We start from the raw sequence: 27,945 nt of genomic DNA, 5'->3' as shown, positions 1-27,945 counted from the left end.
TAGCCACAGTGGTGCGTTGAGCTGAATCAGCATGCCAACGTTTGTGGATAAGCATCAGACACAAAGGACAGCTGAGGCAGATGTGAATGTCAGTTGCAGGTATTGCACAAACTGAAGTTTGATCTGATGGTGGAGCTAGATGAAGAGTCAAGAGATCAAGGTTGTTATTATTCATCCTCTGGTGATCATAATTTATTACATTTTTATGTTACTCTATTTTTGCCAAATTTCACAGCAAGCCATCCAACGGCTTTTGAGATATTTCAGGCAGAGCTGACAGAAGTTTGGCCTGCCGAATGTTTCAGGTGAATTTATTTTATTTTATTCATATTTTTAACATTTTTTGGGAGATATGTAGGATCCCGTATCATTAACTGGTTTTCATAATCTGAGCATGGTGGGCAGAGTGACACTGGATGTCAGTCAGTTGAGGGAACTTCAGACCCTTGTGCCATTTTTGTGTCATAACACTACAATTCAATAGGTGTTTGCCTTTGGTGCATAGTCCACCATAGAGTTTTAGTTTTGGTCCTCCAAGAGAAAAAAAAAACATGGGCACCCCGGTCTAGAACAAACAGAATACAGATAAAAAACCTGTGAACTAAGCTAAAATTTTAGTCTGTAACTTATGCAGTGATGGAGAGGCACTCAAGTCCTCTTTTTCTTAGATAAAAGTATCAAAACTACAATCGAGGAATACTCAGCTTGAAGAAAAAAGCTTGAAGAATGAAGAAATATGACATTATTGTTTCATTAACCTGTAAAAAATACTTCATACAGCCAGAGCATCTTTAAAGAGGAGGAAACAGAACTATGTCACTATGTTTTGCCTGTAAAACCTGATGTACTTCTTCACACAATAACATCTGCTAACTTCAACATAATGCTCATTTTCCGCCATGCATGTTGCCCTGAGTCCAGTAACACAAACACGTGTTTTCCTCCAGCCCGTCATGGCACAATGTCCCAGAGAACAGCACACACACTCTCTGTGGGGAGATTCTTAATGACACCATAATGGGAGTCATGCGGATCTGCTCCTCGTCATCTCATCCGTCCTGTATGAATGTCTCTGTGGGCTGGGAAGGGGCTGTGTTGTGTTTGTCGACCTGTGAAGACTCGGGGCATGACAAGCATTAGCCCCTGAGAGGACGTCAGATCACACCACGACGGACAGAGTCTGACCCGAGACGCTGCGCTTCAACCCTCTGCACTGAAAATGGTGAGCGTTCACTTTTACAAAACTGGGCATGCTCATTCACATATTTTATTAATTGCTCCTTGGAAATGCTAGAAGATGTATTGTTTTTTAAAGGTCATGTGTTAGAATCTCCTGCAGGGCGTTTGAAAAGTTGCCAGGTTTGACAACAACATAAACGTGGGAGGAAGTTTTTGTACATGGGCCAAGGAAAATTACATTTCAGCCTAGCACGCAGTGGCAAACAAACTCCTTGTGAGTTCCCATGAAGGCCTGGAATCAAATCCAAAATTGAAAAGAAAGCGTGTTGTGCCGTTGATCCACAGTGAGGCGGGCACGTACACAAACGCATCTTTTGAAGCGGTCCAGGGTCTCGCCATCATGAGCTCCCCTAAAACATCTGCGTCCTTTGTAATGACCAGCGTGAGTCTATGTAAGTAACTCCTCCTGACATTCCCACAGTTGTTTCCTTTTGATGTGCCCCTCCCAAATTGTGAAAGATAATGTCCTCTTTCTTCTCTCTTCGTGCCCATTTCAAAGGGTTTATTATGCTCCTGCTCCGTCCCGGTCAACTGAGAGCACAGCTCGGGACAACCCCCAACATTAAACACATCGTGGTTGGAAGGTGCTACAGTTACATCACGCTTGTTAACCCCAGCTTGAGGTAATGTGTACTGTGCCATTATTTATACCCATGTGTCATCAACATTTACAGTCCTGACCTTTGATTTTAACAGAAGTGACTTTAGCCTCGAAACGTGAATGACTTGTTTTTGGCTCTCTGGCTCCATCAGCGTATCAAAGATTGAGAGACTTATGAAGCCAGTGCGGTAACTTTAGTTTTGATGTGATGTTGATTGAGTTAAATGAGTCAGGAAGAAGAAAAGAAACCTCAGACAAAGAAGGTTACTGTGGTACGAGGGCATGTACCGATGCCCTTTGTTTGAAAAGAGGAGATATGAGGGTGTATCTGATGGGAACTTTACACGACTCGATTTTAATTCAGCGATATTTGCTTAAGTTTCTTTTGATAGAAGCTTAAAACTGATCAAAGTGTAGTTACAGTTCAGTTTATCACTACCAAATGAGTCATTCGATGCCGACTCATCCAGAATTCAGAACTTTTCCCAGTTCATGTCATGGATTTTCTATTGAAAAAAATATGGAAAAACTTCATCGGACCCTACACTAAGTAATTAACTTTTGAATTGTGGCACTCAGTGTATTCTCGGCCTCAACAATCACTTATTTTTCAGTGGATTTGGTTGAAATTTGAACCAAGAAACCCAGAGGATACTCTGCACAGTATATCCATTTAAATACTGGTTGCAGAACAGTTACAGGAATCAAACTAATAACAATGAATATTTTTTTTCTTGATTAAATCATTTTTCATTTCCAAAAATTAATATCTCCTCTAGTTTTCACTTTCTTGGACATATGTGAGTGAAGTCCAAGTCCATTAGTCCAAGTCTCAAGTAAGTCTCAAGTCATTTTTTCTTTGGCAAGTCAGATCGAGTCCTGAGTTAAGGCAAGTCACTTTTTCCCTTTCCCAAGTAACCTCAGTCTTACCTGCAGTTTCTGTTTCTTATAAAGAAAAAAGTATTACTACCTGTCAAATGATAATATTGAGCAATGTATCTAATCTGCTCAAAAAGTATGACAAAGAATTTAATTTGTTTAATGGGTTTCAGTGAAATAAATGTAATCAAACACCAAAAAAAAGTGACACGCACTAAATAGTACCCTACCTAACAAAACAAAAAAATGTCATCAAAGCTAAACTTCTTTCAATCAAAACATACTGTATTTCCTCCCCATCACTTTGAAACATAGAAGTGACAGACTGCAAAAACACATTTGAATCATCATGTGTCGAGTCTTTGACTGTCTGAGTCGTTTCTCAAGTCTTTTATTTTTATGTTGAGTCAACTTCCAAGTCATCAAACAGACTTGAGTCGACTCCAGTCAAAGTCAAGCTCCAAAGTCCACATCTCTGCTTTCCTGTAACCACAGTTTGAGTTTAGTGTATCACCTCAAAGTAACCTGGTCCTGCGTTAAAAAATCGAGTGCCACAGATCTCAATAAATATAACTTTAGAGCTGAAAAATCCTCTTTTTAAGATGTTCTGACTATATACAGTATTTTTAATCTTCATGTGTAGGTATGACTGTGAGGACATCTGGAGTCAGTTCGAAGAGGCGGTCGTCCGTCAGTCCTCTTGTAATGTGACCGTGGAGGATTATCATCCGATGTTTTATGCGATGCCACAAACCTGGCCTTGTGATTCGGTGAGCAAGAGCTCCCAAATTCGATTTATGGTCATAATTTGTCACTTTTACCTCTTAAGATGGAAAATCCTTGAGTTACGCTGCTTTATCACTTCCCTTTTGCTCAGTTCCTCTTCTGGAGTAGAACAAGGACACTGATGCACAGCTATGCAGCTGTGGTACGTCACTTCTGGACACTGGAGGACACGCTGGTTGGCTACATGTTCAACGACCTCATCTGGTGTGGACAAGAGGAAGACTCCGGTAGATCTTTTCTGGCTCTAGCAAGACAGAGACAATTAAAATAACTCATTAACTGGCTTGTTTGAGATAAAAGTTTCTTAAAGCTGCACGAATCAAATTTTTATAAGAAACGTAGTAAGCAAGTAAGCAAGTAAAAGGTGTCGCTCATATTGACTCTGCAGCTCCTCTCATTTTTACAAAGCGTTTTAGCATCTTTCAGCTGTTTGTTTCGGTTTTACAATCCATTACAGCAGCAGCAGGCAGCTGTGTTCAGTGAGGAAGCTAACAGAAAAACATACCTCTTAAGCACCAAACAGCAGACAGACAGAGATAGCGGCTATCTGGTCGCAGCTACAGAGCCAGGTATCTACCTTAGTAGTTGGTGGCGACCAAAAGCGGAGATTAAAGAGAGTGAATATTGCGCAGATTTGGGGCCGGAAACATGCCTGCTGATGTGTGAATAAGCAACAATTCACCATGTCAACTTAAAAATAAAAAATACTTTGATGTTGTCATATTACTTGTTTATGTTTTCCCCTAAAGTAGTAAAACAAACTATAAATGCATTGTTAAATGGCTTGAAATTGCTTGAAATGACCACCTTAATACCAATTTCCTGAACTATTCTTTTAAAATCTTAACATTAATATTCAATGAGAAACACATTTTTCTCATGAAGAAGCTCGTTTGCGCTGGGATTCAAATAAAACATCATCGCTCAGATATTTAACCTGGCCCAGGATATTTTAGTGCAGTGGTAGCGCTGAGTGATTAACCTGCCAAAATGCATGTCAACACATGTTTTCCTAACCCTTTGAAATAGTGTCAAATATTATCAAGGTGACAACACTCTGCCTCCTTTAACTGATAGCTGTGAATGTGACACACAGGTTTTGATTTCAGTTCTTGTCCGGAGTGGTCGGCATGCAGAAATCATCCCGTGTATTCCTTGTGGAGGCAAGCCTCCCAAAATGTGAGTTTAATGATAAAAATTCTTGTTCAGCACTCACAGCTGTGTTGTTGTTTATCATTTATATGCAACATACTGCTCCAGAAGCAGCAGTGGAATATTACGCTCATGTGATATTCTTCACCTCTCTGTTAGTTTGCAGAGATGGCGTGTGGCAACATCACTGTGTTACTGAACGGATCTATCGCCAACGCCTTCAATAGAAAAAGGTAAGCAAAACGTACTGACGCAAATATTGAAGAAAGTGGTGTTTATTGAGGATCTGTAAAATAATCTCTTCTTGTATCTTTCAGCATGTTTGGAAGTGTTGAGCTGGACGGTCTGAACCCACACAGGGTGAATTATGTCAACATAAAGGTGGTGGCCAATCTAGAGGGACCCTTTATGTGAGCATTAACACAGCTGATACTTGCATTACAGTAAAGTGTTGGTGCCACTTTTCAATTAATCATCCTTTATACAGGGTCTTTATATTGTAACAAATTACTTACTAACCATTTCATGCCAATTATTTATAGATACAGATTCATAGATCATAAGCAGTGAAAGTGGATAACATTTGTGTTGCCAGGTTGTGAAAGAAAACCCCTCTGACAGGCTCTGCAACAAGAAAACCTCTCTTTTCAGCTCTTTAATCCATCACAAAGTAATATCTATAAACATCTGAAGAGAATCTGAACTGAAATCCATTTATTACCTTATCAACAACCATAACTGCAAACTGTATGGTTTATTAGTACCTTTAAAACCCACAAATGTGTATTACCATGGTAGATAACCATCATTTATGGCTTCACTCTCTTGAAATAACAAGACCATGTTTTGTTGTATGCATGTGTAATGACAATAAAGCTGAATCATTACCAAACAGAAAAGATAAACACCTTTCTTTTGCTTTTTACAGAACCTAGCAACCCAAAGCTTTTCTCATCAATGGCCTCTTATCAGCCATTGATTGCCATTAGATACAGCGTATAGCCCCATTATAAATGGTGTCCTAAACATTCATAACCACCAATCAAGTGCCTTGTTTTTCTCCTCTTCAGAGAATCATGTGGTCAAGGATCCATTTTAGACCTGATCCAGATCCTCAAGTCCAGAGGTTTCCGCTGGACTTGCACAGACAACGACGAGTAAGTGGCCGTCCTCCATTAAACCTCAAAATAAGTCCATGTCCTCTAGATCGACACAAAAGGCATTTTTTTGACCTGACGTGGATCTGAGATTTGCTACAGATGTTGTGTATAGCTTTATAATGAACTTCCTGAAAGCACCCTGAGGTAACAGATATAATATTTGTCCACAGGACCTTGATGATCCTTCAGTGCATCCAGAACCCCAAACTGTCTTCCTGCCAAACATGTGCAAACAGCCTGTTGCACAGAAGGAGCCTCACACTAAACTGAATCACCCACAGATTCAGCACGTTTTCTGAAATTGTTCATTTGACGTCTTATTGTCGGTAAAGGTAAACGCTTAATTGAACTGACTGTTCAAAAGATGTCCTGAAGTGAAGTGCTGTCTTTACACCCTGCATATAAAAACAGGTAAATCGGATACGAGCAGTTGTTATTAACTTGTGAAAATGTAAATTAAAATGTGTCCATTTTCATTCATATGTGAAATCAGCCAGAAAAATGACCTGTTCAAATGTGACATTATTTTATTTCCATAGGTTAAGATTTTACTTAACATGTGAAAATCAATCAGTCACATATTAAAATGTATGAAAATGTGGAATTTGCATGTAAATAAGCAAATTTTATATGTTTATTGCATCATATAAAAAAGTTTCATATGTGACATTTTTGTAAGGGTTTTGATGCATCTGTGTTCAATCACATTACCCACGGCCGCTCTAGCATGAAAAAGCTGTATACTTTTCGCCAAGAGTTGATAAACGGGGGTTAATTGGGGCCCTGCAGCTCATTTTTGCCCCGGACTTCAAAGCTGTTTTATACGTCCATGTCTGAACCTCCTGTCTGTGTTTACGGGACCAAAGTTCACAGAGGAGACACTGCAGGTCATGACCGTCTTGTGTAATCTAGATGGATTACAATAAAGTTCAATATTATGTCATATTTTTAATAGTCTTAGATAATTAAGATTCTGTTTCTGTTTGTTTTTTACTGGTGGACTAACTAGCTTTGCTGTGCCATTGTTTCGCATGCTCAGTCTTCATGGGTGAACACCCTCAGGATAACACACCCATACAGATAAATTGTGCAACTTGACCGGTTTGTTTTCTTAGTGTAACAAAAGATAGATCCTGTATGTATCAAAGTTCATAGTTTGATTTGCACTCAGAACCGTAACATACTTATTACTAAGCATGTAATTTGTTTAACGGTATAAAGCAGGAGACATCCACCAAATGATATACATGTGTTACTGGATCATTAAATCATTGTACTTCCTGCAAAACAGAGATGAAGAACCTGTTTACTGGAACGATAAACTATTGGTTTTGATCTTCTTCCTTGAACTCACAGTTCTGCTGCATTTCTCAACATGTTCACCAGCGATAGCTATTAATGACTCTGACCTTTAAATCATTGCTAACAAGCAACTGTCAGCAGCTGATTTACACTTACGCAAACTTCACCCTGCTGCTGTAACAGCTCCTAATTATCTATGATAAGCGTACCTACCTGTGTGATACACAAAGGTGAAAGAGTGAACGCAGCCAGATTTAAAGAAAAAAACACAGTTTGAATGGCCTCCGAGAAGAAAGGCCTTCAGACGTGTTCATACCTGAACCACAAGGGTATTTTTGATCTTTCCGGATGAATGTGGATGAATGACAGTTAATACCCAAGTGCAACTGAGGACAATTGCAGTAGCTGATGGTTATAATAATAATCATTATAATAATACGTTTTGGATGTGACCTATATTTTACACGTTATATATGAATTTAACTAATTTATGTCAGCAAAACATAAACGATTCAGTATTTCTATACCTGATTTTTTTTCTTTATCAAGAGATTTCTTACATCATGGGATTTTTTTTTTAAGGAAATGAAATTGCACAATTAAAAATGAGAAGTAATATATGATAAAGTCATAATATCATAATATTTTTTTTTTATTTCCTTTTAGGTTATTTTGGGAGGGTGTACAATGGGTTGGAAAGACTTTCTTTCTTTCTTTCTATTGACCTTATTAATGATGTATTAGCATATAAGCAACTTCAATGCTGTAGGCTATTTGTCGAGGTGGAGCAAGTTTGAACTGCTTCATATGCTGCTGGGTTATTAGGTAATTTATAACTATCAAATCACATCATTTGATAAACTGATATTGTTTTTTATGTCTTATTATGTCACTTTTTTACTTAAATTAACAGCTTCAAAATCATTTTGTGTGTTGTAATAGGATGAATGGCGTCTCAATCACTCTTTTGCTGAGGTAATAGAGTATTTCCACACTTTTGTTGCTACTTTTACTCAAGTAAAATGATCTGCGTTCTTCCTCCACATATATTAATACTGAAGTAAAGTATAGTTACTCTCTTCCACACATATTAATACTGAAGTAAAGTATAGTTACTCTCTTCCACACATATTAATACTGAAGTAAAGTATAGTTAATCTCTTCCACACATATTAACACTGAAGTAAAGTATATATATAGTATGTATATAAAGTATGAAGTATGTATATATATTATTCCCCTCCAGCTCTGATTTACAGTGCTGTGACCCTCTGACGTCACTCCGGCTGCTCCACTGTCTCCTGTCTCAGATAAGACTCCTGCTGACTTTGGACACGAGCCAGTGCACGTGTGTGTGCGCGCGCGCAGTCAGTGCGCCCCTCCATAAATAGACGTCCGCGAGCGCGAGCGACTTTCTCAGAGTGTCAACAAAACAGCAGCTTGGCACCAAACTCCCATTTTAATTTGAACCAATTTAAGACGCTTTGAATTTAAATGGACCGCGGTGAGTTTCGTCCTCCGGAGAAGAGACGGAGGAGCAGAGGCTGCCTGGTTTTAAGTGTCGTCGCTGTCCTGATGCTCGTTATTGTCCTCGCTGTCGTCCTGGGACTGACTCTCCGACAGGAAACAAGCTTTAAATCAACGTTTATTGCCAGATGTGAAGAGTTTGAGGGGTAAGAGACGTCAGTTACAACCGTTTGTGTGCATAATATCATTTTTTAGTGAGTGGAGTCAGTGTCAGTGATAAGCAGGACTTCCCTCACACACAACTACCAGACTGACATTAATTAAATTTAGAATAAAATTCAAAATATGTCAAATATTTGGTGCGTTAAGCTAGCGTGCAGCCTAGCTTACACTCAATACACCTAGCTTATAAACAGGTGGTGTATGTAGCCCACCCATGTAGGTGTATTTACTCAAGTACACGTTTGAGGTACTTGTACTTTATTTAAGTACATTTTATGTAGGCTAGCTTAATACTTGCACTCCACTACATCTCACAGGCAAATATTGTACTTTCTACTCCACTACATTCGTCTGATAGTTAGCTAAAGTTACTTTTCAGATGGCAAGATGTAAGATTTTTAGTTGAAAATATTCACAGAAAAATATAAAATAAGGCTATCAAAAGACTGATGTTCACATAAATGTTGGTGAAAGTGAAAGTAAAAGTCTCTCGTACTAACAGTATTTGAATAAAAGTATCAAAAGTAATTTTTCTGGCAATAAATGTACTTAAGTATCAAACTTACAAGTAAAAGTAAATTACACATTTCATACAATGGGTTGACTTATTATCAGCCTGGTCAATGTGATGATCTCATATAATATGATGCATTGCTGTAGATTAAACTACCCCAGATAGTACAGAAACAGAAACCTCTCTGTCTAATACAGTGCAGCTCAACAGTATCGCACACTACAGCCTCCAGAATGATAATTAGTTGAATCAACAGCTCTTTAAATGTTGGATTAGACTGCATTTAGCTAGGTGTACCTATTAAACTGGCCACTGAGTGTGACGTTTACAGACAACCGCAGTGGAACAAATTGAAATGCAGAAGTTGTGATTGAATGAACGGGCACTACGTGCGTGTTGGCAAAGCTTTTGCAATCTTGGCAAGAACAACTAGGAATGATTCACGTTTGGGGTAATAAAGTGGGAGGGGTGTAATAAGAGTAAGTGCAGCTCCACGTGTGAAAGTAAATTTGATGGTAAAGTTGGAGTCCAGCCGAAGGTTTGGACTGTTTGATACTCCAGTCAATGATTAAGAGGCTGGCCTCCTCTCCGGTCTCTTATTTGTAATGCAGTTTCTAAATAGCATGAAGCACTTTATTCTGGATTATTTATTGTTATAAGACAATATTGGCTGGAAATATAAACTGGACGTTCTGTCAAAAATATAGTGATTATGAAAAAAACACGTCAGATCAGAGATACCTTGGTGAAACCACCAGGCTCCCTTGGCAATATTCAATCACCTGCCTGTTATTTAAAACCTAACCCACACCCAGTATCACCAGTTGACCCTAGATCCAGACTGAGTAGTGTCTTTGCAGCTTGTGAAATCAAGTGACAAAGTCCCTACGAGCTAGTTTGTCAGTAAATAGCATATAAACTCTCTCTCTCTCTCTATATATATATATATATATATATAATATTTGTCTGCATTATGTATCATAATTAAACCGCTGTAATCTTACTAGAAATATTTTTTGTTAATGTTCAATCAAGAAATAAATGTCTTCTAGTGAATAACCTGTTTTTCAAACCCAGCCTGTCACTAAATTTGGTCCTTTTCCACCAGAATGAAGCCGGTCCACATTCCTGAGACTAAGCAGCACTGTTGTCTATTTTTCAGATACAACTGTGAGAAGATATGGGGAGCATTTGAACAAGCCTATGTAGGACGGGACCCCTGTCAAGTTCCCATGGAAGCGTATGACCCTTTCATTGCCGCGACACCTTTCCAACCTGCATGCGGCCGAGTAAACAAAGTTCATCACAAGTGTGCACATTATTAACTCCTGACTTCAGGATAATACCTTTAATAACGTGATATAAACTGTTATTTTGGGTCAGATGATGTTCTGGAGCAAAACGAAGGATCTGGTCCATGACTTCACCGAGAAGAAAGATTGTTTTCTCACCCTGGAGGACACTTTGTTGGGACACGTGGTGAATGATATGACCTGGTGTGGAAAGGAGGGTAGTACTGGTAAGACTATTTTTTTAAGTATATATGTAAAGCTTAAGACTGTTTGACATCTTAAAGCCTGTTTTCAGTGTTTAAGCAAAATACCTTACATGCCCTTTGGGAGTGTTGCATGCCTCTTCCTCTTGAGCCTCGATAAAGACTTCATAGTAATTACAGATGTCAAGTTCCAGAGGTGTTTTTGTCATGCCTTTGGTTACTTTTACACAGCATTATATGAAAGCATGTCTAGTCATGTCAGGCTTTTTTTTTGTTTTTTTCTGTCACCAAACAAAAATGAAGGCAGCATGTATGCCAAGGCTGCTAACTCATGTTTCTTAGGATTTTAGCTTTAGATTTAGACGGCGCAGGCACATCTGTGCTCACCTGTGGCTGTGCGGCCGGTCTCTGCTGGTTGCCTGACAACCTGACCTTGATGATAAGATGTCAGGAAATTACTTCCTGTAAAAAGTGAACTATGTATTTACACTTTGGGAGGATTAAACACATTAGGAAAACCAAAAATCATCTAATTCTAATTAAGAAAGGGAATAACTGTATTCCCAAAGTGTTGAACTATTCCTTTAACTCCCAGTAACTCCAAAGTGATGGAGTTGTTTTTATTTTTCTAATCTAAAGATATTCAGTCAGTTTGGGTTGCTGATGTCTTGATGTTTTTGTTTTGTTTCAAGCGAGCAGCTCATTGAAGTAAATTCTGATCAACCACACTGAGAAAGGGAAAGTGTTGAACTTTTGTGTGTGTGTCTGTGTGTGTTCTTCCAGAAACATTCACGACCGGCTGCCCGGGATGGACCGACTGTGAGAACAACACTGTTCGCTCATTCTGGAACAGAGTCTCAGCTGCTGTAAGTGAACAACAAGAATTTGCTGTTTTTGCCAAAAATGCGACCGTCCTGGGATCAGTGTTTAAAATAATACATAAGTGGAGCATACGGTGAAGCGAGCCTGTCCTGAATATAAGTGGTTATGATGGAGAGGAGGGACGAGAAAAAGGTCACTCAGCCTGGTTCTTCATCAATGAGGCTTTGTGCCGGTCTCCATGGAGCCACATTGCGTAGCTCTCTCCTGAGCGAGCAGAGGCAACCCACACATTCAGAGGAGCCACGGGTTGGTTTGTGCCGGTGCTGAAACATGAAATGAAGTAAAACCAACCGTGAACAGCTTTTAAAACAAACCAGGTGTTATGTATACAGCTGAAGCATGACAGCAGAACAAAAACAAGTTCAGACACAGATTCTCATTAGCTTCTGCTGCTTTAAGAAAGTAGAGCAGCTATTTAATCGGTGTAATATGAGGCAAAACTAACCTTTTGTCACTCACATTAGAAAGCCTAACACGTAGCAGTGAGGAGAGGCAGCATGCGTCTGCGTCCCTGCTGCAAGACGACAACTTCAACCACTGGGGGTCAGCATGAGCAAGATTTCCAGCTGCTGATGTGCTTAAAATCATTCTGAAAATAGTGTAGTACCACAAAGTTAGAGAAATATATATAGAGTACAATAAAGGATCATTTGCTGGCTAAAATGTTATGGTCCAAGACTGCTGCACACAACCCCGACTAGCGGTGTCACTTGTCAGAGAAGCAGAAAGGCCTCGGGTTGTTGATATGCCTGGAATGTGTTGCTGTTCACCTACTTATTATCTCCTCTGTGTAATATTTCCAAACAACCTGGTTGTTCAGATAGTAAATCAGTGTGAGGGCGGCATTCGGAAGCAGTTTGCTGAAGTGTTTGCGTAGTGTGTTAGTGAATAACCACTAGGAAAACACCTGGATGACTAATAAAAAATAAAAGAAGAATTTTTACTGAATTCCTAATCGCAAAATATCTAAAAAAAATCTAAAGTGCATTTCCTCTTGTCTTTAGTTTGCAGATGTTGCCTGTGGTGACGTCACAGCGATGCTAAACGGATCCATCGCCACCCCATTCAGTTCTGAAAGGTAAGTTGCTCTACACACTTCTTATTCGTGAGAACAGACAGAGAGAAATATCTCTTTTCTAAAAATTCACCCAACCACACATTTTGACGGTGACTGACACACTAAAGTGTGGTTAAAGCGATATTATACAAGCACAAGAAACCAAAATTAACAGTCCATGTGTTATTGAAAAATTAATGTTAAAAAAAGGCATCTTTTGATTGCTTTAGTTGAAAAACAACTGTATGTAATGAATTTAACAGAAAATTGGTCAATTTCTTCTGAAGCACAAGTTAATGTCATGAGATATAGTAGCTTAAGTCAGAACAACAACACAACACTGAAGAAATTATCTCATTACCCGAGAAACCAGCAAATCCTGTGAAAATCAAAGTATTTGATTACTCAGGTACACTGTACATAGATAATTAATCAGCCCAGATTCTGTAAATAACTGTAAATAGTATTTACAGTATCTGATCTCTTAGGACGACTGTATTAATGTTTTATTATCTTTACATGTTCGCTTGTTTGCTCCCAGCTAGTTTATCTGCTAGTATCCACAGTCCCCTGATGACTTGATTTCATGCATTTTCTCTAAACTGTGCTCTTCTTTATTTTCATTGTCAGTATTTTTGCGTCCATCGAGGTGAAGAGGTTCAACTCCTCCAGGGTGAAAAACCTGAATGTTGTTCTGGTCACACAGGAGAACTTTGTGTAAGGTTTTCACATTGTACACAAGATTTCTGGAACAATGTTCTCTTAAATGTGATAAATGATCTGTATGTTCTTCATTTTAGTGGTTCAACATCTAAATACACAAATTTCTATTGTGAAAAATGATCTTAAAGTCATGTTTTCTGTGTCGTCTCCAGCACAAACTGCACAAATGCATCTTTGAAGAGCTTACAAAAGGAGCTGGATGAAGGAATCAAATATAACTGCAAGGAGGTGGCTGAGTAAGTCCAGCATGTGTGTGTGAGAGGTCGTGATCATCATGTTTGTTTCTGTTCTCACAGTTTGTTGACGGCTTGTTGTTCGTCTCTCTGTGCAGAGCTCAGATCAACGAGTGCAGCTCTGATCCAGACAAACCCTGTGGATCCTGTTGGTGAAGACTGTCTGACCTGATGAGACACAACAATAACCAGCTCTAAGAGATATTTGTTCAGTTTTTGTAAATGAAATAATGTTTTTATTATGCAGTATGTTGGAAATGTAATAGTTTTGTACCGGTGGGCCAGTTTGATTTAATGTGAAATGTGTATTTTTTATAAAAATAACTGATACATTTTTACAATATGACAAAGCACCTTTCTACCTTTTGATTACTACCTTTTGATTGGGAGGCTTTTTATCAAGTGTAGATGAGTTAAGTGTCACGTACTGTAGAGTCAAATACCAGTGCTGCTATCTAATAATGTCCAACTGACCATTTTACTTACTTACTGCAATAAACTCTGGGGGCAGAACTTGTAATGTTTTTAAATAAAGTGTTAAAATATGAAGTTAGATTGTGTTAAGTTTTACTTTCATGCAACATGAGACAAAGCAAACATTTTACATAAATCACACAAAACAAAAAGGCGTTAAACAAAATTATATACAATAAAATTAAACTTGAGTCATCTGAGACCTGCTGTAGAAACTTTTATATGATAGTGAGTTGAATTTTGACCTTTGATTATGTTTTATGTAACTGTATTAAATATTAAACATGTATGAACTGATAAGCAGTTATCTACCAACACAAGGAAGCCATATTCTGTTGAACAGTTTCATTCATTATTGTTTTGAAAACAGATCAGCAGCAATGTTTTATTCAATGAAAAGCACTTTATCATATCCACTGTATATAAATAAAATATATATAGATTGTTCTTGGCAGAATTGTAAACAGTTATATGTTTTCTATAAGTAAGACAACAATGGAAATATTGTAATAGTGTAGGTGCTTTGTCTTAATCTACTTCACCTTACTTGCTAAATACTGTGAAACAAAAGTGTTTTCAAAGTTTTCATGTTTGTTGGGGCTCTTCATGAGTCCAGTAACAACAAAGATGCATTGACAATTTGTAGTCTGCAGATTACGCCTGTGAGAAAGTCACACCAATGCCAGATGTTCGCAAAACTGAACCCTTTGATCACCCAAAATGTGCACCACGCATCCCGTGTCAGCACTTTCATGACCACTTACTGATGAGAAGAAGAAATGCACATCCCTTTTCTACTCTCATGCCATGTCATAAACACACTGACGGTGTCATTTAGTTCAAGTGTGGTTAAAACGACAGGAAAAAATGTTTGGTGAGAGAAGTACATCATCTGCATATTCAGTCAGTTTAACTTCACATGAATGTTCTTCGACCTGTTGTGTAATCTGGTCATCAACAACAGAAGAAAGTGCAATCGACACATCTCTATAACAAAGATCAAGGATGAGATCACAAAAAATTGCTATTACATTATGTAATAATCAAAGATATTGACTTCCTCCTCTTTTATTAAGAGAACCACAAGTGAACGATCGATTGCGGACCTGACCCTAATAACTTAGTCAAGAGGTTTCACTGGACTTCTTCTGTGCTCAGACAATGACCAGAAACCTACCACTCCTTTAATAAAACAGCATGATGCACAGATGATGGGGTTTTACAATATAAAAGAACATAATAATCAAATGATAAAATCAAATACAGCTATCAAGCTTCATGGCTTGATGATGAAGATCCTTGTTAGATCCTCCTTATGACTCCAAGTCGTCCACTCCAAGCATGCGATCTGATGTAGTCTTGTTATTTTGTTGTTCTTTTCTTTTGAGTGCTCTAAAGCAATGTCAAAAAACTTTGTTTGTTTGGTCGTTTGTTGTGGTTGAGCTTGATTTCCCTTGATTCCTGAGAGATTAGGTGTAAAATCAGTAAAGTAGATGGCTTTAATGCACCTTTAACTGGTTAAATAATTAATTGTTATCCATTTTTATCACAGAGGTGTTGATCTGTGGCAAATAATAAAACATTTGTGTGTTGAAATCACAACTTTCTGCACATTAGTGTTCTTTCTATGTTTTTACGCCTGACAGCCTCGGTCTGCCACCGGTGCACAACCTTTGACCACTGACGAGGAGCATGTGACAGCACTCCTATAAAACCAGGGATCAAAACTCTCGCCAGGGTCTTGTTCTATACAAGAAGCTTTAAAATGGATCTTAAAGTGATCGTGGTCATCGTATCCCTCCTTCTTGTAGCTGTGGTTTTAATGGCAGTGATGATTCCTCGAACGGGCAAGTTCAGGGCAAAGTTCATGGAGAAATGTAAGAAGTTCCCAGAGAACAGCACAAAGTAAGCATTGTTTTTGAGATTACAAGACATTTTTTTGTTCATTATAAGCATCACTGCATGGATGTGTATGAAACAGAATTGGTCTGATCGCCATTCCACCTACTGTGCCCTTTTTCAGGTGTGAAGAGCTGTTGGCTTCCTTTGAAAAGGCTTATGTAGGGAAGAGGCCGTATTACTTTCCTGAGACAGAATATGAGCCAGCCTTCGTCGTGGCCCCCTACACACATCCGGGTGAAAAGGTAAGTATCCATGATCACATGAATGTTTTTTTACGCATTAATTACACCAGATTTCCTTAATGAAGAAATACATCTAACAATATATTATATCATTTTTGTTCTCTCTATTTCGTTTCACATTAGACAATGCTCTGGAGCGATAGAGGAGGAGAATGGGCCCATAAGTTCACTGAAAATAGAGATTGTTTATTCACCCTGGAGAACACTTTGTTGGGATATGTGATGGATGGACAGACCTGGTGTGGACTGAAGGGCCTCGAGGGTAAGATACGTCAAACGCTGCGGTAGATAACCTTATAAATGATCAGTCTGGGCCAATGGGCTAGAGTTTATCGACTTCTATGCATGAGATACAGCAGTCAATGAACTATATGTGATACACAAAAACATTTGCATTAATGTGATATCAGTCATAATTATTGCAGTGGAGTGTCCAAGAAGACTGAAGCTTCAACAGTGAATGAGTCACATTTTTTAGCAATGTTCTTTGTGTGTATGTTATTTCTAGGAACATACGAGCCGTTTTGCCAATGGTGCAGCAATAACACTGTTGATTCCTTCTGGACAATAGCCTCTATGAAGGTAAGTGCCCAACAGGATATCACTGGTTTCACCACCGAAAACATAAATTCTGATAAAAGTCAGTGCTTTAGTCAACGTGTATAAGAAACCTAAATGCACGCAAAACTCTTAATCTAATCCAGTGTTGATTTACATTCAAATATTTGTAAAACTTTTGAATTGGGATTATCATTTTTTGGACATTTACACTGTCTGGAGAATACATGTGTTTTAAGTAAGAAGCATTCAAAAAGGCTTTCATCTGAGCGTAACCGTCAAACAATTAATGGCACACAGACAACACTGATTTCCCTAAGATCTGCGTTAAGCGAAAGCAATATCAATGTATAATCACCAGAGTGGTACCAAAATTTAAAAAACTTTCAAACACACCCAGATAAGCCCCTCCATCCAGCATTGGCATTTTCAGTTAGACCAAAAAAAAACCCCATAACCGGCAGACGTGCCAAATGAAAGTTGGAGGAAGCGTATCGCTTCCTCATTATATTCATTGAAAAAGTCACCAGCATGACCAAACAGGATCACCAGCCAAGAGGGCATTTGTGCACGTACCTTGTTGCTGATGGCATCTTTAGGAAACTACAGCAGTCGGTGTGACATGAGGCAAATCTGAGCAAATCGAGTTGTATTAGTCGAGCATGTAAATGCAGAGAATAGGTGGTCATGCCTCCCCACATATATGGTATAGGCTACATAACGCTAGCTTCTGTCTGCACGTTTGACTGGGAGCAGGGGGATATCTACTACTTTTGTGGTTTTGGCTCAAGTTTACCAATGAATGGATTCAGGATTTTGATTATATCTTCTCAATTTTATATGCCATGGTACTAAACATACTTACACTTTTAGAGTGTATTATTTGAAATCGCACACGTCTTTAACATTCAAACCATCGTATTCTTTTGTCTGTAGTTTGCACGACATGCTACGGGTGCAGTCACAGCGATGCTGGATGGTGACGCACATGAACCATTCGATCCTAACAGGTAAGCAGCGCTACACTTTCACTCATTATCGTCACGGTTTTATGAAATCTTAAATGATGACAAGAATAATGCATGCCCCCTTGTTGTTTTATGTAACAGTCCGTCTGACTTGATGATACTTCTGAATGATGCTCTTCTGTTTTTGCTGTTAGTTTCTTTGGCCTTGAGACTAAACAACTCCTCCACCCTCGGGTGACGAATCTTGATATTATTCTGGTCACGAACAAAGAGTAAGGTTTTGTTGTTTTTTCCCCATCTTCACTTTATTTGTTGGTATAGAGTTGTCATGTTTTCTGTACATGTGTTTTATCTGTAAAATGAAGGATAAGCTTATCTGCTGTGGTTGTTTAACAAGACAAACTGGGTATACATGATAATAAAGCAATTGTTTTTCTTTATTCAGGGGAGTGTGTGAAAAAGCTACATCTCTTCAGGGATTGGAGAAATCCATCACACAACGAAATATTAGTTACTCTTGCACAGAAGTACCGAGGTAAATTGTCACTGTTGTCCCAACACAGTCACACGTATGTTTGTTCCTTCTCAAAGTTAACTTTTTATTTCATTTCATTGTAGCTCTCACATCCAGACGTGCATAGAAAACAACGAATGTGAAACCTGTTGGTCCAACCCTTCATCCTCCACACCCCCATAAAATAAAAAAAGTAGAAATCAATTATTCATCCATTCATACAAATTAGTGTTTTTGTTTTTCCTAATGACAGACAGCTGAATTCATGAATAAAGGTGATTTTAGCATTGGATTTTGACTCTCGTGTGTTTTATTGTTCATTGCCACTGTGCCCACGTGACCACGCCCACCTCCAACTCCTCCCAGATGTTTTTTCACATTGAGTATCAAGGGAATAAAAAGGGAATACAAGTGTAATCAGAGATCTTCATTGACTGATTTCTTTTAGGGATGAAATCACCTTCGGAGGTACAAACATACACATGCATGAGAAGTGGCAAATTGTCAACATCTTGTATAGTGTTCCTCCTCCTTCTCCTCGCAGCCTGTAATGGACCTGTGGTTGACGAATAAAGTAAATAAAGTTTAGTTTGCAGATTTAGCCCATGGTGAGGTCACTGTAATGCTGATCATTATGTCACGATCCTGTTTTATTTTGAAATTGTGCCCTCATGTGTCACGTGTTGCTTTTCAGTTCCTCCCTCTTTGTGTTTTTCGGTTCCTTTCCCTCACCTGTCCTTTTCCCGCCTCACTCCACCTGTACATCATCCCCTTGTTAGTGTGTGTCTGTCTCTCACCCGTGTTATCTCCAGTGGTATGTTTCTGGTTCTTGTTCCTTGGGTTTTCATTGATTTGTATTTTGCTTTTGTTTGCACTTTGTCTTTTTGTCCTTTTGACTCAGTTTTGGTTTTCCTGAATTCTTGGTTTTTGTGTATCATTCAGTTTTTGTTTAATAAAACTCGCCTTTTGTTTCTTCATCCTGCCTTCTGTATGTTTGCCGCATTTGGGTCCTCGGCTTCCTACCATATTGTAACATATCATGAAACAAAATAAACAAAACAGAATTTAAATTAAACTTTAACCAGCTGAGACGTTCGGTCTTCATTTTGACCTTATTCTCGTTATATAATAGGATTAAATGTTGCATTTTTATTGATTAGATTAGCAGCTCTCTACCAACACATGAAAGCCATATTCAACAATGACATTCAATAATCACACATCTTAACATCCTGTTCACCAGCTTAATGTATCAATATGTTTAAAACTGGTCAACAAGACCATTGTATTTGTTTTAATTTAGATAACACATGTATTTCTAAAATACCGATCATTCTTGATTGGCTCTTTGATTATATGCAAACAGTTGTCATATCACAGAATGTATTTCCATTGTGGTCTTATTTGTATGACTCATATGATTTATACAAATAAGACCACAATGGAAATACATTCTGTATTATTCTAGATGATTTGCAAAAAAAAGAATGAAATGAACACATTGAAAAAATATATTTTACTGGGACCTTTTTCGTTCGGTAGAGCTTGATGTGAATATGCAGCTGAATCAATATCTATAATATTGCAATAAGCAGGGCCCGTGGTAACTTCAAAGGTGTAATTTAAGTTGTATAATCATAATCCATGACCTTTGAGCTGCTGTGTGATACCACACACAGTGAGATCGTAAGTAACACCTCTCAGCTTTACAGGTCGTACAGCGAGAATACAGGCAAGGCTTTGTCGAGTTAAATACTCGTCTATTTGAAAAAATTTAAACATGCAATGTAAAACAAGATTGTAGTTTTTGCACTTTGCCTTTGCATTACATACTCATCTTTTTCAGGTAATACACAAGAGTTCAGTATCCGCATTTTTAGGGTCATCGGTCGTATAATTGGTCATGATTCGTAAGGCGTAGTTAGCCTTTGTAGGACAGTATTCTTAAAAGGATTTTTTATGACGTCCTTTATTTTTTTCTGTCAACATCTGCAAGGGTTAAGATAATGACAGCTAGATACATCGGTGTGGGGTACCAGGATGTGCGCCAGATCTACGCACACGAGAATGTGTAAGATTTTCTCTTCGTATCATTGCATTATGTTTCTGCCACATTACTTTTCTTATGATTCTAAATTTTGTATGTAACAATTGTCATTTTGCAGAGCCACATGGCTCAACCTTCAAAGCCTGGGCCCCTGTGACAAGGACACAGCCTCTGTACATGAAGCGCAAAGGGCTACAGGTCAGATTCAAACGCATGGCAAATGCAACGAGGACCCAGTCTCCGTACACGTGATCTACACTGAAACTGAGCTGCGGGAGTGCCTCAAACATCTCACCGCTCTGAATAAAGAGTCGTGGATCTTGGGCAGAATTTGTTTAATTGTTATCGCAATGATTATTGCTCTGGTTATTTTGAAACTGTGAAGCAACCATGCAATCAACCACGCTGATGAAACATTCAGCGAACGTTTCATCAGCAAATGTCTGGAGTACAAGAAAGTGTAGTGTAATATCTATAACCATATAACCATAAATAAGTAGTTAGTGGTTAATGACAACTGGTAACATTTACTGCAACTAATCAAAATGTGAATGAATCATAAATGAATGGTTAAAACATGTATTACTGTGCACTAGTTGATTGAACAGGCACCTATTGATTGAAGTGATGAATTGTGTTACTTTGGAGTGAAATATAACCACAAATGAAAGAGTGAAATCATGTAATCAAATATACTGCATTTTATTATGATTGTTGTTTAGTCAGTAGAGCAGTAGAACAGATCATGAGTGAGAGAGGAAGTTGCTCTGCTCACAGAGAAGCCAGAAACATGTAGATAAGGAGTCAGTGCAGCTGCCAGCCCCGCCTTTCCAGTTTCGCCTTGCCCGGCCTCCTAGATTTGAAGTTGCCGCCATGGTAGAGCAGAAAAGGCCGAGCAGAGAACATCGTAGAGAGGTCACAACAACAACACTGGACCCAAGAACAGTCTGATTAGTCATCTTTCTGCTCTGAATCATTTAGAGTGGAAAAAATATTCAGGTGCTCTCCAGCAAGAGATTCTTTCTGTGAGATTTGTTTAATAATTAGCACTTTAGCAGCAGTTTACACCTCAGAATACAAACCAGGACAAAGAGATATCAAGCAAATGTAGTGTTGGTTGAGGAATGCTCTACAATGTTTAAGTTTAAGTTTTGGTGACCGTTTAACGAGACGACATCAATTATGAATTTTCACAGTCTGATATTTCATTCGTTTTATGTCAAACTTCAACACGAAAAAATAAATGTAGAGGTGTACAGATCTGCTAAGTATGTTTCATTGTTCTCATTGGTATAAATTAACACACACACCAGGACTGTTGTGGACGTGACTCAAGTCATTAAAGGGTTTTCATTGGACCTGCACAGACAAGAAAGTCAGGTAGATAAGACATCATAAAACATGTTAATAAAAGAATTAGGGCCGGGACTCGATTAAAAAAATTTATCTAATTAATTAGAGGCTTTGTAATTAATTAATCGAAATTAATCGCATTTTTAATCGCATATAAATATTTGACCTGAGAACAGTGAGAGGCAATTTTTTTCATATGGGTTTTAGTATACCATTGAATAATGACTGAATACATAAGCTTAAGCAACAAAACATTGTTTTTTTTTTTTTCAAGGTGGTACTTAACCAAGACCAACAGACTAGGGATGCAAATTATCGATTAATTCATTAATCGTTAGTTGATGGACCTTATCGATCGATTAACGATTACCTGATAAGATGCGATTTTCCTGAGAACCTAAATTTAAGGGGAAAATTTAAGCTGCACATTTCTTATACAGGACTCTACACTAGTTTGTTAGTTTATTTTTAGAGCACAGCACAATGAAACATGTTTAAGTAACACGTTATTTGGTAAATGGTCTTTCCTGCCACTACACTATGATGATTACTGTATTTAACTACTTAAATCACAGTAGCATGAACTGATTTGTTGAACTCAGCCTGATGTAAACATTAATAAAACACAGGCAGCTCTATGTTTTCCCTGTGTGATGTGAACCGTGAGACAGTAGGTCTGTAGGCTACCTACGTCTTGACCACATGTCAGCTGTTCAGCTGCAGCAGAGGAAACTCCGCTGTTCTCAGCTCCACTGCGACGAGCGCTTTTTAAACAGTAGCGACCGGCTAAACTACGGGAGGATACTGTAAACCGGCAGTGCTGAGGCACCGGGTCGGTTTGAGCTGCGTTCTGGCTACATTAAAACTTTATAGATCCATGGGCAGTGATCAGTGTCGGCGGCTTTTTAACTCGTTAAATAATTGTGCTCCAGTATAATCGGTACACCTGAAACTCATCCAGTGAGAAACATTCCACGGTGCAAAAATAAGTGCGATTAAAATGCGTTAATTTTTTTAATGCGTTAATTTTTGTGTAATTAATTAATCTTAATTAACGCGTTAAAGTCCCGGCCCTAAAAAGAATATAATAATAAAATTATAAAATGAATACAGTTATTTCTTTATGGCTGGATGATGAAGATCTTGACCTGATTTTATTGTTGTTACATAATTTAATCAAATATGGAATATTTATGACTAAGGAAGCAGCTTTCTCCCAACACAAGGATACTGAAATGTTTAAAGTTTATGTATACATTATACGTAACACAATGTTGATTAATTTATCTTAATGTAAGAAACTGATTGATTTTTACATCATTTACTTTCTCAAACCTTTTGTACTTTTATTATTATAGGACAGAGGGCAATGTACTAACAATAAATGATGGAGCAGCAAGTGAGACTTTGTTCCTAATTTTGTCAGACCTTGTTGTCAGAAATTTTAATCAGAAGAGAAAGATCTTCATTAACTAATTTTTTTGGTATGAAATCGCCTTAGGAAGTATAATAAAGTATACATGTGTTCACCGGTGTGTCTTCATGTCTCTAGTTTGCAGATTTAGCCCGTGGTGAAGTCACTGTAATGCTAAATGCGTTATAATGCTAAACGTTAGATCCCGAGAGGTGAGCGCTACAAATCCCCCGTCAACATTTTCATGAAAATGTGTATTCCCTTCCTACCATTATGTGATTAAAACTTGCAATAATCCTAATTCACTACATTAGATATAACTAATTATTTTGTTTTTAGAGAAACAGTAGTACTTTTGCGAGGACTGAGATACAATTAAATTTTAATATTAAATTAAATATTACATTTTTATTGATTAGATAAGCAGCTCTCTACCACCATAATCAACAATTTTGAAAGATAAGTCACACGTCTTACCATCCTGTTTACCAATTTAATGTATCATTATGTTTAAAACTGGTCAACAAGACCATTGTATTTAGACACTTTTTATTGTTAATGTCATTGTACATAATATTTGTTTATATTTAGATTATATATGTATTTGTAAAATATTGATCATTCTTGATTGGCTCTTTGATCAAAGGCAAACAGTTGTCATATGATTTATACAAATCCACAATGGAAGACCACAAGACCACAATGGAAATACATTTTATATTATTCTGGATGATTTGCAAAAAAAGGAATGAAATGAACACATTGAAAAAATATTGTTTTTATTCAGCTTTGTTTAATTTTACGACATCAACATTCAGACGACAAGCATTTTACCGGGAGCTTTATTGTTTGTTGGAACTTGATATGAATATGCAGCTGGAGCAATGTCAAATGTTGTGATTGCAATAAGCAGGGCCAGTGGTAAGTTTTATAATACTTTGATGGCTGATCCATGACCTTTGAGCCCTGACTTTATAGCAGTGAGCTGCTATAAGATACCACAGTGAGTGTTGGATCGTCAAAAACACCTCTCATCTTCCTCAAACATTTTAGACTAGAGCATTGCGCCTCTTTTGATTGGCTTTTTCCATGGCTTTACAGATCCAACAGCAAGTATGCAGGTAAGCCTCTGTCAAATTAAATACTCATCTATTGAAAAAAAATGTAAACATGAAAATGTAAAACACTTAAAACCAGATACGATTTAGATTTTATCAGGTAAGAAAACAAGATTGTAGTTATTGCACTTTGCCTTTGTATTACCTATACATCTTTTACAGGTAACACACAAAATTTCAGTATCTGCATTTTTAGAGGGGTTTTTTTTGTTTTAAGACATGAAAATTACTTTTTAATGTTTAACTGATCATCTCATTTCTTATGTGATGATGAAATTTAAAATATTCTTTAAGGCAACACTATGTAGAAATTGGCATTTTGTGTGATTTGATACCCCCGACAGTGCAACACAACAGTCGTAAACACAAATCCCAGGTCTGTAACAGTAATGTACGTACTAGCTACAAACAAAACTCATTACGTCACAACAATTATGTGTTGTAAACTTGTATGTTGAAGTAAGTATGTATGTAACGCTGTGATCCTACCCTCTCACTGAAGTTACACAGTTTAGAAACAAGTGATAGGGACACCATTCATCCTGTTACAAGAAACTGTACCATTAAAATGATTTTGAAGCTGTTATTTTAAGGTAAAAAAGTTACATAATGTTGCTGGAAAGAATACGTATTTAATAAGATCATAACAGGTGTTCTGATACCTATTTGGCTGTACAGTCACATAACTTCAAAGCCATTTTTCTCTGTTTCATAATTGGCGTACTTACTGTGGTTAAACCTTGGTAGGACAGCATTATTAAAATGTTTTTTTCCTAATCTAATTAATGTTTATTTATTCTTTTTCTGGTTGTACACTTGCAAGTGTTGAGATAACGACCACTAGATGCACTACTGAGGTGCACCAGGATGGAATCACGTTCATCGTAAACTATAATGTGTAAGAGCTTCCTCTCATTGTATTGCATCATATTTTTGGCAAATTACTTTTCTTATGATTCTAAATGTTGTATGTAACAATTGTAATTTTGCAGAGAGAGAGGAATTTTGATAAGTGAGAATATTGTGCAGCTGGAACCCACGGGGCACAACCTTCAGACCCTGGGCCCCTGCGACGAGGACACTGCCTCTGTACATGGGAATAAGAATAAACGGTGGTGGATCTTGGGTGCAATTAGTTGTATTGTTGTCGCGGTGATTATTGTGCTTGCATGTGTACTGCCAAGCAAAAAACAACAAACGTTCAGCGATCGTTTCATCGGCAAATGTCTGGAATACAAGAAAGAAAACAACGAGTAAGAGTTTTTCATTTTGTCAGTCCTTTTTTTCAGTTTGTGATATTTAGGTTAAAATTTTACCCAATAAAAATTCACGAGATATGGAAGGGATGTCAAACTGCGCCCTTAGTCTTACACCTCATCAGTGTCTGATTTGCATTATTTGCATTGCATTTTATTTTTCAGGAGCTATTGTCAGCATGTATTCGATGTCTTTGAACAAGCCTACATAGGAAAACCAAAATGTAATGTTTCCACGGGAGCCTATGATGACTTAATGGCCGAGGTCCCCTTCGATCATCCGTGCAACCAAGTAAACATCAAGCTCTTGCATATTATCAACAGAGAAGACTACTTTCATAATGTTAATGTTAATGTTAATGTAACAACATGATATCAACTGTTTCTGGTCAGACAATGCTATGGAGTGGAACAAATGAGCTGGTCCACCAGTACACTGCCAAGGATGAAGATAAAAAGGATTGTTTCACCCTGGAGGACACTCTGTTGGGATACATCCTGAATGGCCAGAGATGGTGCGGAAAGGAAGGCAGCAACGGTAAGATTCATGGATTATAGACAGCATGCGTCACACTCACAGTTTTTGCACAGATCATTTTCACTCTACATTGCATATTGCACTGATACAGTATATTAATATCATACTGTATATCAGTATATTGTATATTGAGGTCCTCAGCACCAACTGGTGGCCAACATTCACTTGTCAGTGCCCAGGACCAAGTGGCTGATGTGAGCGTATTATCAACTAACATGAAGTTGCAAAAATAAAAGTGAATTTGTGTGCGTTTTTCTAGAAACGTTCACTGCTGGCTGCCCAGGACTTGATGACTGTGCGAACAGTGCTGTTCGCTCATTTTGGGACAGAGCCTCTGCTGCAGTAAGTGCCCAACAAAAATAAATGCTTTTGGCAATAAATACAACAGGGCTGGGTTCACTCGTAGTGCTTAATATGTAACACTGGATCCTACTAAATATGCTTACATCCTTTATCCTATTTGTTCTCATTGTGGTGGACCTATAGTCCAAAAATGTGTGCATGGGTTTACCCTCATGTCTTTATGTCTCTAGTTTGCAGAGTACGCCTGTAGAGCAGTAACAGTAATGCTAAACGGATCGGAAGAAAAACCGTTTCATCCCAATAGGTGAGCACTTCACTTCCTTTATTGTTTTCTTCAAGTGTTTTAATTTAATTCAACATCTTGCTTTCCATCAGTAAATTAAAAATCTAATGACACAACATGTGAATGTATTTGAGAGCCATTATTAAAATGATTTATAATCCTTATAAATTCTGTTCTTTCATGTTTTTCATAGTACATTTGCAAGGGTTGAGATAAAAAGACTAAAACATCCTAAAGTGACGAAACTGAACGTGATTCTGGTCACCGGGAACGAGTATGCGTTAGTAAGATTGTCGTTTGTTGTTTCACATCATATTTTTATCCTGATACTTTACTTTTTAATTATACACGTTGTATGTAGCAATTGTTATTTCTCTGTTCATGTTATATACAGTATATGTCACATGTTATCTCTGTTCAGTGAATGTAATGTTGTTTTGGTTTGGTACAAAGCAGGAAAACAAACTGGGCTCATAAAAAATTTAAGCTTTTTCCCTGTATTTCTCTGGCTTAGGTCCAATTGTGCCACTGATAATTTAGAAATCGACTTACGGAAAGCACTGGATTTGACAATTGGTTATTCTTGCAATGAAGTACCTGAGTAAGTACAGCATGTGTTAGAGAGAGGAACTCCTCACTACAACAAAAAACCCAAAACAGTAGATTAACTTCTTATTTTGTCTCTTGTTGTAGATCTCGGGTCAAAGAGTGCTCGTCCTCCTCCTCCAGTACAAACGTGGGCTGTGGAGCCTGTTTGTTGAAGTCGACTAAATAAAAATTACACTGATTACACATTCAAATAAGATACAGCAGAAAGCGACTATTTAATCATCTGCCTAGTCTTTTCTTAATAAATTCTTTCTGTGTGTCAATTTATGGTCAAATATCACATGTGGAAGGCTGAAATATCAGTCATGCTATCCATGATTAGGTTCAACTGGTGACCTCGTTTTTAATCTTGTTGCTTTTCTTGTTGCTTCAAATGATAAAATATTGTGTGCGGCGTTAAATGTGATGGTGATTGTGTGAAACGATGTGGAGGTTGCAGCTTTGGTAAACAAAAAGCACACATCGTGCAGCTGTCTGTGGCAAATATTGACAGGACGTACATCTAGCAGCCATTTCCAACCAAGTTCTGTCTGTAGAAGGTTTGTTTTTAACACAAAGAGACAAAACTTGAAAGCTAATTCTAGATAATATTGGTAAGTTTTAATGAGATTTGTGGGAACTTCTTGTAAACTACGCACCCACAAAACTCCTTAA

At 37.8% G+C, this 27,945-nt stretch overlaps 4 protein-coding genes across 4 annotated transcripts; all 4 read left to right on the top strand.

Moving 5' to 3' along the window:
- The first annotated feature begins 874 nt into the window (after window positions 1–874).
- On the top strand, window positions 875–7,135 carry LOC311249416 (ADP-ribosyl cyclase/cyclic ADP-ribose hydrolase 1-like). The gene is made up of 10 exons (XM_084340431.1): window positions 875–1,222; window positions 1,525–1,631; window positions 1,739–1,862; window positions 3,363–3,489; window positions 3,597–3,732; window positions 4,602–4,684; window positions 4,817–4,890; window positions 4,975–5,067; window positions 5,728–5,814; window positions 5,988–7,135. The coding sequence occupies exons 2-10, from the start codon at window positions 1,580–1,582 to the stop codon at window positions 6,085–6,087; spliced, it is 876 nt and encodes a 291-aa protein (XP_084196557.1). The 5' UTR covers window positions 875–1,222; window positions 1,525–1,579; the 3' UTR covers window positions 6,088–7,135.
- Window positions 7,136–8,507: 1,372 nt separating this feature from the next.
- On the top strand, window positions 8,508–14,261 carry LOC311249624 (ADP-ribosyl cyclase/cyclic ADP-ribose hydrolase 1-like). Its single transcript, XM_084340815.1, has 8 exons — window positions 8,508–8,792; window positions 10,485–10,611; window positions 10,706–10,841; window positions 11,601–11,683; window positions 12,704–12,777; window positions 13,387–13,473; window positions 13,632–13,715; window positions 13,811–14,261. The coding sequence occupies exons 1-8, from the start codon at window positions 8,614–8,616 to the stop codon at window positions 13,866–13,868; spliced, it is 828 nt and encodes a 275-aa protein (XP_084196941.1). The 5' UTR covers window positions 8,508–8,613; the 3' UTR covers window positions 13,869–14,261.
- A 1,712-nt stretch (window positions 14,262–15,973) lies between these two features.
- Window positions 15,974–18,662, top strand: LOC311249630 (ADP-ribosyl cyclase/cyclic ADP-ribose hydrolase 1-like). Its single transcript, XM_084340824.1, has 8 exons — window positions 15,974–16,091; window positions 16,210–16,330; window positions 16,454–16,592; window positions 16,839–16,912; window positions 17,825–17,898; window positions 18,051–18,128; window positions 18,302–18,391; window positions 18,475–18,662. Exons 1-8 carry the CDS (start codon window positions 16,009–16,011, stop codon window positions 18,551–18,553), a joined length of 738 nt encoding a protein of 245 aa, XP_084196950.1. The 5' UTR covers window positions 15,974–16,008; the 3' UTR covers window positions 18,554–18,662.
- A 1,714-nt stretch (window positions 18,663–20,376) lies between these two features.
- LOC311249805 (ADP-ribosyl cyclase/cyclic ADP-ribose hydrolase 1-like) lies at window positions 20,377–27,457 on the top strand (the record flags this gene model as incomplete). Its single annotated transcript, XM_084341121.1, has 8 exons — window positions 20,377–20,441; window positions 20,536–20,590; window positions 25,952–26,096; window positions 26,356–26,438; window positions 26,630–26,703; window positions 26,876–26,962; window positions 27,197–27,283; window positions 27,376–27,457. 8 exons carry the CDS (start codon window positions 20,377–20,379, stop codon window positions 27,455–27,457), a joined length of 678 nt encoding a protein of 225 aa, XP_084197247.1.
- Between the last annotated feature and the right edge of the window lie 488 nt (window positions 27,458–27,945).

Source organism: Pagrus pagrus, assembly GCF_965226575.1.
Source record: "Pagrus pagrus genome assembly, chromosome: 20".
Lineage (NCBI taxonomy): Eukaryota > Metazoa > Chordata > Actinopteri > Spariformes > Sparidae > Pagrus > Pagrus pagrus.
The sequence above is the reverse complement of the archived record's forward strand: the minus strand, read 5'-3'. Positions and strand labels throughout refer to the sequence as shown.